General features: G+C 38.1%; 1 protein-coding gene across 1 annotated transcript in view; it reads right to left on the reverse strand.

The window, feature by feature from the left end:
• The window catches only part of VWDE (von Willebrand factor D and EGF domains), a 101,437-nt gene that overhangs the window by 18,443 nt on the left and 72,622 nt on the right, over positions 1-10,372 (reverse strand). Inside the window, exons 17-18 of the mRNA XM_012638739.1 lie at positions 5,752-5,971; positions 805-945 (exon numbers count right to left, since the gene is read on the reverse strand). Coding sequence (XP_012494193.1) covers positions 805-945; positions 5,752-5,971 — 361 coding nt within the window. The remainder of the gene's footprint in view (positions 1-804; positions 946-5,751; positions 5,972-10,372) is intronic.

Raw genomic sequence — 10,372 nt, forward strand, 5'->3', positions numbered from 1 at the left:
AAATAATAACAGTTACTGTAAATAGCTATTATGAGAATTAAATGAGATGATATACAAAAAAAATGTTTGCCTAGTGCTGACACATTATAAGTATAGACTAAATCTCACTTAATATTAAGATAATAAAGTAAATAAGAATAGGAGATAAAACTCACTATCTGCAAAAATATTATTGTCTGCTGATAAAATTAAGAAAGAGAATCCACTATAAAAAATAGTGTAAATCAGAGTATTCAGTAAGGTGACATGAACAATATTAAAATCAAGACAGCTTTCCTCTATTCCGGGAATCAATACTGATATCTTGGAGGATAACCCATTCACAATAACAGCTGATATCACAGAACACAAAGGCATAAAGAAAGCTAATGTGAAACATGCAAGAACTTTATGAAGGCAATCTTTGAATGTTATTGAATAAAATGAGCATTATTAAGAAAGCACTAAGAAAAGGGAAAGAGCTTGTGAAATAATGAATTTCTTATCATTTAGGGTTTGAACAGATACTGGCTGACCGATTTTCAGGGATTTATAGAACATAAATTTGAAATGGTCACCTCCAAGCATAAGCTTTTTTGAAATCAACTTAAATGATGCTTTGCTCATTATACAACATGAATGTATTTTTCTAGAATATAAGCCAGAGGATTCAATAAATTAGCAAGAAAAAGAATAAGTTTAAATCGCATTATATGATCTTCAGGTGATCTTTCTAAAACAATGTCTGAGGAATAAATTTGATCTCCTGGAAAACAAATGGGAGGTATTACTTGTCATTAGATTTTAACTATGATTATTACTCACTAAAGGCGTTTCTGTTTGTTGACTTAACATGCCTCTCTCTCTGTTTGGCATTTTTATCATCCTCCTCCTTAATTACACTTTTGTCAGACCTTGTGAGAACCACCTCTTGTGTACTAAATTCATTTAAAACCTCTGTTTCAACTATAAATAAGTACATGAAGAACAGATCGATCACCATCAAATTGGTTTTAACTGATCAACACTTAAGTGCACATATAGTAGTAACATTCATCAGGTGTCGGGCAGGTGGGAGCGGGGAGGAGGGGATGGGTGCATTTACACCTAGTGGGTGCTGTACACACCGTCTGGGGGATGGACCCGCTTGAAGCTATGACTCGGGTGGGCCAAAGGCAATATACGTAAGCTAAACATTGGTACCCCCATAATATGCTGAAATAAAAAAAATTAAAAAAAAGAAAAACAGATCAAATTATTATAAAACCCAAAGCACTGTGAATAAGAACATACAATACAAATGCCACTTGGATTGGACTCTGAAAATTAAAGAACTAGCTTTAATGTCATCTCTTCAGCAAACTTTTCTGGTGTGGACTGAGTTTTGCCCCGGCCCAAATGCACATGTTAAAGCCCTAGCCCTAAATGTGGTTGTATTTAGAGATAGAATCTTTAAGGAGGTAATTAATATCAAGTGAAGTCATAAGACTGGCAACCTAATCCAATAGGATTTGTGTCTTTATAAGAAGAAGAGACACCAGGAGAGCACACATACAGAAGCAAAATCCAGTGAGAAGGCAGCCATCTGCAAGTCAGGAAGAGAGGTCTCACCAGAAACCAGCCCTATCAGCACATTGATCTTGAACTTCCAGCCTTCAGAACTGTAAGAAAATAAATTTTTGTTGTTTAAGTCACCCAGTGTGTGATATTCTGTTATGGCAGCTCAAGCTAGTACACCTCTCTTCAGTCCCATTCACCCACCCAATCAATTTCATCCAGCTGGGTTTCTCCAACAGAACTTTGCCCTTCATGCTATTGATTCTTATGTGTCTCTTTCCCCCACTAGTTAGCAATAACTTCAGGAATAAAAACTATGGTTTATTTATTTTTATATTCATCAATGCTGGTGCCTCCCATAAAACTAAGTAAATGCCACCAACAACCAATTCTTTTGTATTAATAGACATCTTTCCACAATACACAAATGACTGACAATGTTAAGAAACGTATTAGTCGCTCGTGTGTAACAGGATTTGAATCAACTTACTTCTTTCTTAAATTCCACTTGATAAGCGTTTTATTGATGGAATGGGCCTCTTTGTTTTCAATAGAAATATTTTATCAATTGATCATTTTAGTGCAAAGAGTGGAAGGTGTGATTACGAGGAATGGTATAGTGAGGGGGAAATGTCAGTCACTGAAACAGTAGGGAATTCCCTCTCTCATCCTGCACAATGTTACCGGTGTCTGTGACCCCCAGTGCTAGACAAGCCCATTCCAATTTGAAGCACAAGGTGATATTCTATCATTAATACATATTTTTCATCAAAATAGGGTCCTATTCATTTAATTATACCAAAGATATGGATCTTTGACACTGTCTTCTATGACTTATTTTTGTCTTTTAATTTTTTAAAATGTTGAAGTCTGACAATCCTTTTTGTCCACTTTCCTCTAAATGTAAGTATTCTCCCTGCACAATTCCATCCCTTGCTGATGACCCTAAGAATTATATCTTTAACTTAATCCTGCTTCCTAAGCTCCACATGGTTATTCCATAGTCACCTCAGTTTCTACGTATCCAAACTGAATTCATTATCATTCCCCTCCAAAACAACTTCCTCCTATATGTTGCGTGTATGTTTTAGTCGGCTTGGGCTGCCATACCAAAATACCACAGACTGGAAGGCTTAAACAACAGAAATTAATTTTCTTAGCATTCTGGAGACTGGGAAGTCCAAGATCAAGGCGCCAGCCAATTCAGTTTTTGGTGAGGGCTCTCTTCCTGGCTTACAGACAGCCACTACTTTCTTGCTATGTCCTCACATGACAGAGAGAGAGAGAGACGGAGAGAGGGAGAGAATGAGAGGGAGAGAATGAGAGGGAGGGAGAGAGAGATCTGGTGTCTTCTCATATAAGGACACTAATCCTATTGGATCTGGGCTCCACCCTTATGATCTCATTTAACCTTAATTATTTCCTTGCTCCAAATGCAGCCACACTGGGAGTTAGGGCTTCAATTTATGAATTGGGGGTAGGGGGGAGCAGTTCAGTCAGTCCATAGTAATATAAATGATCATTCTACACATCCATTATCTAAAATCAAACACCTAAAACTTAATGAATCTCTTTGCCTCACCATACTAATCCCAATCACTGATCAAGTACTATCAACTTGCTTCTTTAGTATCTTCCATCCTTACCACCTCATCTTTGGCCAGTCTATTTTTTATCTTTTTTTCTGTATATTTGGCATATTGTCTTAACTCTTCTTTCTACCTTCAGATTTATACAGTTCCTTACCCACAGTGGTCCACCCTCCACACTATTCCTTAAATAAACTTTCTCAAATGTAAACTTTATCATGTTGCTTTCTTACTTCAAAACTTTAAGGGACTCCCCAATGGCTTTTCAGTGGTCTTACTGCTGTAGCTTCAACTCCTGTAGGAGCTCCCCTTACCTCCTACACTGCAGGCACATTAAACTCTTCATAGTACCCAAGGAGTGCTGTGATGTTACGTGCCTCTGTACCTTTGCTCATGCTGTTCCTTTTGCCTGGAATGCCTTTCTCTCTCTTCTCATGTATCTAGTATAGTCTAGACACCTCCCTTTTAAATTTTTTATTATTCCTCCAGGTAGACATGATTCCCTGTGTAATATTCCTACTGGACCCTCTAGGAACTTCTATCAAAAGACAGATAACACCTTGTTGTACTATGCATTATTAACAATATTCCCTCTATTATACTCTAAATAACTTATTAAGTCAGAGGAGATGCCTTATATATTTTTCCATCCTCTACACCTAGTTCAGTGCATGACCCTTAATACCTGTACAATGAATAAATGCATGAGTAACAGAGAGAATGGAACTGTGTGATTTAAATTAATTAAATGCACCCCCCAAAAAAATCTCATAGCAGAAAGTAGGGACTTTTACCATGACATATTTTTCCATCACCATGAAATCCTGTTGGACATGAACCACAATGATAGGAGCCAAAGGTATTCAGGCACTCTACTCCTGCAAAGCAAGGCTTGGATTTACACTCATCAATGTCTTCCTGGCAATTTTTGCCTACACAAAATATAGATCAAGTTCAAATTATTTAATTTGAAAAACATTATTGGACTTCTTATTACGTGACATCTACTCTTTTTTTTTTTTTTTTTTTTTTGAGACAGAGTCTCACTGTGTTGCCCGGGCTAGAGTGCCGTGGCGTCATCCTAGCTCACAGCAACCTCAAACTCCTGGGCTCAAGTGATCCTCCTGCCTCAGCCTCCCGAGTAGCTGGGACTACAGGCATGTGCCACCATGCCCGGCTAATTTTTTCTATATATTTTTAGTTGTCTGATTAATTGCTTTCTAATTTTAGTAGAGACGGGCTCTCGCTCTTGCTCAGGCTGGTTTCGGACTCAAACAATCTGCCCGCCTCGGCCTCCCAGAGAGCTAGGATTACAGGCGTGAGCCACCGCGCCCGGCCGTGACATCTACTCTTTATGTATATCTTCCTTACCCCAAAACAGTGGTCATGTGTTAGGAGAAAGAAGTGTGCTGTTTTTAAAATTTACTGTATAAAAAAAAAATTTACTGTATAATCAAAAAGAAAGTCATTAATTAGATTTCATTTAATATTAAACCAGACCCTTCAAGTATTTAAGGATTTTCTTATAGATAAGATAACTTAAGAATTCTATTAATATTTAAGGCAAAACATTATATTATAGCAGTAATTTGTACTTTGTTTAAAAACTCAATGATTTTTAAAAGATTATTTAGAATGGTTTCCTGCTTAGACTAAGGACAAATTGTTTGGTCCAATTATTGCATTGGCTTTGAAAATTCAAGAAAATTTTATAATGTGTTAGGAAAGTCAGTCTTTCCTCAAAAGTTTTTGAGATAAATTGGTGCCCTTTGAAATGGTTAACAACTTATTTAAATGAGTAAATTCACAGTCATATATAGATGGTAGCCCTTATTATACTAAAATTCATGAAGTAATCATTTGAATTTTTTCAAATATAGTCTACAGCACAGTAGAAAAGAGATATCTATATTGACAGTTCCAAATGATAAATTACTGTTTTAAAACACTGAAGAAAATTAGAAGGCACATAAATATTTTGCTTAGTTCTCCTGTAATGTTAAAATAGGCATCTTTAAGAAAATATCATCTCAATAACTGCATATTTACTTAATATTTATATCTATTTGACTTTAAAAGTATTGGTATTAGTTTTTTAGAAAGCCTTAGGAAATTAAAGGTTGTTAGTCATACTTATTTCTGGAATCACGTTTTAGGATAATTAATGAGTTAGTGAATAACATCTCATTTGATTTCAACTCTAATTTATACAATGATATTTCTAAGTTAATGAATTATCAATAAAATTTCTCTTGAGTGATAATTTTTATATTTTCCCTGGAATAATTTGTTTCTTATAACATTATATTTCAATAATAATACATTTAAACATATTTCTACCTACCAAATGTAGGTAGCCTACCTGCTTTGCAGGTTCCTACATGGCTATTACAGTTATAAAAACTGACAAAATTTCAATAGTATAGGTAAGTAATTTACAATTAACAAAACAAGGGATATGGATAGCAAATATATTTGTGATAACTTTTACTATATTTTTTTAAATGTGTATTCAAATCTTTAGGACCATACATTGGCTTGAGTAATCTATAATTGAGTGTTTAAAGGAGCTTTCCTTTCTAATTTGTTCATGTTCTAATTTTGTTCATAATGAATGAAAACTTACCTTTGAATTCAGGTGGACAATCACAGGAATAACTGTGAAAATCACTAATACATTTGCCAAGGCCACAGGGGTTTGATTGGCACCCACTGACATCCACTTCGCAAAGACTGCCCTGGAAGCCAGGCAAGCAGACACACAGGTACATTCCACTCCCTGAAGGAAATTTCATATCAGACACACAGGATCCACCATTCAAGCAATCACAAGACTTCACAGTCACCTACAAAAAAAAAAAAAAAATGTAAATGCTTTATTTTTCAATAAAATCATCTTCAGTTTATGCCCTGAAAATCATACCAAGCATGTATATTTACTTGTAAGTATAACCAAATCACATATATTTACTAAACATATATTTATTTAATATAGAATGATATTCAAAAATAGTTTACTAAGACAATTACGTCCACTGTCAAGAGCATAGCCACAATATGAATGCTAGGGATAACATTTTTAAAAATATTACGAGATGATTATTTCTATAATGCAAGCAGAATATCTGAAAAAAATCATTAAATTGGAAAGCAGTTAGTCACCTGGGTTATCCCCAAATTTAGAGAGTGTATAATCGCTTGAATTACTGTGTTAACATGGCATAGAATACAGTTGCTCTTCATAATATTGCTTCTGAGTGGAAGTGTGTCCCCAGTTTCAAGTGAACAAAGGACACAAAAACAGTTTATAAGTATTAAGTGCTCATGACTGACATAATCAAAAGAAAAGTCAGGCCCCGGCGCGGGCACCAGAGGACTGCAACCACAAGGAGTGTCCTGAGGGCCCCGAGGATGACTGCAACCCCTGACCCCGGCCCACGCACCAGAGAGGCTGACCCCTGACCTCCCACCTCACGGGGTAAACCCTCAGCTCCTCGAGCTGCACTCGGCGCCAGGCCCTGCCCAAGTACTCCTGACACCACTGCCATGCGAGGACACAGCAAGAAGGTACCATCTATGAGGAACAGGCCCTCACCAGACACTGAATCTGCTGGCACCTTGATCTTGCACTTCCCAGCCCCCAGAACGGCCTTGGAGTTTCCCATTAATACAATCCCAAGAGTAACAAGAAGCTCTCAAATTAAAAAAAGCAGTTAAGAAGCAAAGTCATGAAGTATCAGGACAGCAAACCGGCACTGACCACAAATAGTACATTTCAGATAATGGAATTATTAACAAACACAGATTACAAAATGCCTATGTTTAATATAATTAGTGTTATAAAAGGTGAAGTAGAAAAATACGTGCAGAAACCAAGAAACTACAAAGAATAGTCAAGGAGTTTAAAAAGAACAAAATGAAAGTTCTAAATGGAAAAGGATTTTTCCTTTTCTTTTTGTTTCCTCCAGGCATGTTTTGCACTGATAAAAGGAAAGTTTTAATTCAGTTGGAATTTTAGTTGAGTTTTAATTTCAACTAAATTTAAAATTCAATACACAACTTTAACAAGAGATTATAAATAGCTGAAGACAGAATTAGTGAACTAAAAGATAAATGTGAATAAAATACCTAGAATACTACCTGGGAAGACATAGATATGGAAAACATGAAAGGTTAAGTGGCCTGAAGGCTAGATAGAATAAGAAGTTCCAACACGAGTGTAATTGGAGTGCTAGAAGGAGAAGAGATGGAATGGAGCAGAGGCAATATTTGAAGATATAATGGCTGTGAGGTTTCTAAACCGATGAAAGAGAAATTCATATAATTAAGAAGCTCAGTGAGAAGTTGGGGCAGAAAAAAATATGACATAAATCCAGACCTATATGCCTCATATTGAAACTTCGGAACACCAAAGACAAAGAAGTCCTAAATGCAGCTGGAGGTGAAAGAAAAGTGACCTTGAGAACAACTGGGCAATGACTTTCATAGCAACAAGGGAAGCCAGAGGAAGACGTTGGAATGAGACCTTTGGGGTGACGATGGGCACTCATTACCTGACCTAGAACTCCATAGCCGGTAAAAATATCTTTCAGGAACTAGGATAAAAATAAAGACATTTTGACCAACTGAAAGAGTTTACCACCCAAAGATTCTCATTAAAGAAAATTCTGGCTGGGTGCGGTGGCTCACACCTGCAATCCTAGCTCTCTGGGAGGCCGAGGCAGGTGGATTGTTTGAGCTCAGGAGTTCGAAACCAGCATGAGCAAGAGCGAGACCTCGTCTCTACTAAAAATAGAAAGAAATTAATTGGACAACTAAAAATATATAGAAAAAATTAGCCGGGCATGGTGGCACATGCCTGTAGTCCCAGCTACTCGGGAGGCTGAGGCAGGAGGATCACTTGAGCCCAGGAGTTTGAGGTTGCTGTGAGCTAGGATGACGCCACGGCACTCTAGCCCGGGCAACACAGTGAGACTCTGTCTCAAAAAAAAAAAAAAAAAAGAAAGAAAATTCTAAAAGATGTACTTCAGGTAAAAAGAAATGGTGCCATAGGAGGGTCTGATGTGCAAAAACGAATGGAAAGTGTGCTCTCACTGCTCTTCCAGACTTGGAGGCTCTGCTGGGGCATTCACTCTATGGACAGTCACTGCCCCCCACCCCCTGCAGGGCCTCCCTGGCCAGGCTTCACTCCTTCTGGTCGCGCCAGGCGCTCCGAGACCTTCTAACAGTACTTTGGCGGACGAGTTGGAGTCATCCTTTGAGGCTTGCCTAGCTTCTCTGGTTAGCCAGGACTATGTCAATGGCATCAGTCAGAAAGAAATTCGAAATAGTGTCGATCAGTATATCCAGAAACTTCTGGATATTGCAAGACAGAATGTTTTTTTCCTACAAAAATGCAGAAACCAGAGCAAGTTATCAAAGTGTCTTGGAGCTAAGGAATGAATTACTGTCGAAAGACACACGTTTGCATGTGACAAAGCTGAGGCCCTTGGAGCAAGTGCTGGAGGACATCGGCCTGCAGCACAACAAGCCAGTGACATCCCTCAGGGCTCCTTGGCCTACCTGGAACAGGTGTCTGCCAATATCCCTGCACCTCTGAAGCTGGCCCGAGGGAAAGAGCAACAGCATCAGCCTGGGAGTGGGCTGGTGTGTGAGGCAGCCTCAGACAGACTGTTTGCCACACACTTCTCATAGATGTGGCATTTTGGAAGAACTCTTTGCAGGAGACGGAGTTGATTTTAGTTTTATGCTCCCACCTAAAATTTTCCCACTATTTTTATAAGCTGCTTGATTTCTTGAGTGCTTTATAAAATGCCTATAGTTTGGGTAAACCAAGTAAATTTTTTTGTCTTTAGCAAAGTTTAGTCTGTTAGTGTGATGACACAGATTCTTTGTTATGGTATTTTTTTTGGCTTGTTTTTAAAATTCTGTATGACTTTTCATCTCTTCGTGTGTGTTTCCAGTTGTTAGATTAGTTTTTCGATTTGAGGGAAAAATCATAATAGTCTGAAAATCAGGAGATAAAGATTTTGGTTGTAGGCCTTTTATGATAATTACCCCTCAGTGGTAGCATAGAAAAATAGGTAAATCTGCCATATTCCAAGACTGTGAACTACCTCAAGAAGAGGAATCTCAGGGAAAAATATAATGCTTCCAGAGCTCTCAGAATGAGGATATTTTGTAAATAGGTTGGAAGAGGATTAAACTATCCTGGGTTAGCGTAGCAATATTGCAGTAGGATCCTTAGGTTAATGCTAACTTTTATGTGGGGTAGGTTTATATTTGGTGGGGTGTTTATTTACATGTTTTTTGACAGGAAGGAATGTAGTAGGAGTAATGATACGTTAAATTTTGTTGCGTTCTGTGATAAAAAATCAGTTTAAGTATTGGGACAGAGCCTGTTCTCAGTGCTGTGACTCTGGGACACAGGTGAAATTTAAAGCATTAAAGCTTGCTCTGATCAAAAAAAAAAAAAAGAAAAATCAGTAAAGAAAAGAGTTATCCCCCCAAACACAGACTTTCAGCTGAGTGGACCCATTTCAGCCCCTCCCGGCAACTTTGCACAGAAACAAAGAGTAGACCTTTGACCCTGCTAACAGCAGTTGTGGAGCCTGAGGGCAGGCTTACCCAATCCAGCCCCACCCAGACTCACTCCCCTCACTGAGGTGGAAAATAAGGACACACCTGGAAATCCCAGGGCCCCATCCACCACCCCAGGCACAAGAGGGCCTCTCTAGAGGAATAAGAGCTAGCTACAGGACCCAAAAACAGCACTGCAGCTCGTTCCTCCCTGCAAGTGCCACCTACTGACAGGGAGGTCATCCTGCACACCCTTTTACTGCATCTACTGATTCATCATAAAGGGTGTGGTCAAATCTCACCCACAAACACCACCTACTGGCTCAGAGACTAAATAGGGCACGTCATTATCCAAACGAAAATCTAAAGGCAAGAAGGAACAACTGATCGAGATGGGAAGGAACCAGCGAAAGAACTCTGGAAGTATGAAAACTCAAATGGAAAGCACGCCCCCAAAGAGGAACAACAGCTTCCCAGCAATGGACATTAACCAAACTGAGAACACTAAAATGACAGAAGAAGAATTTCAAACACGGATTGTAAGAAAATTGAATGATATGCAAGAAAAAATGGATAACCAACACAAAGAAACCACAAAAAAAAAATCCGGGACTTGGAAGAAAAATTCACTAAAGAAATTGAAATATTAAAGAAAAATCAAACCGATC

Source organism: Propithecus coquereli, unplaced genomic scaffold (genome assembly GCF_000956105.1).
Source record: "Propithecus coquereli isolate 6110/MARCELLA unplaced genomic scaffold, Pcoq_1.0 Scaffold133, whole genome shotgun sequence".
NCBI classification, from domain to species: Eukaryota; Metazoa; Chordata; class Mammalia; order Primates; family Indriidae; genus Propithecus; species Propithecus coquereli.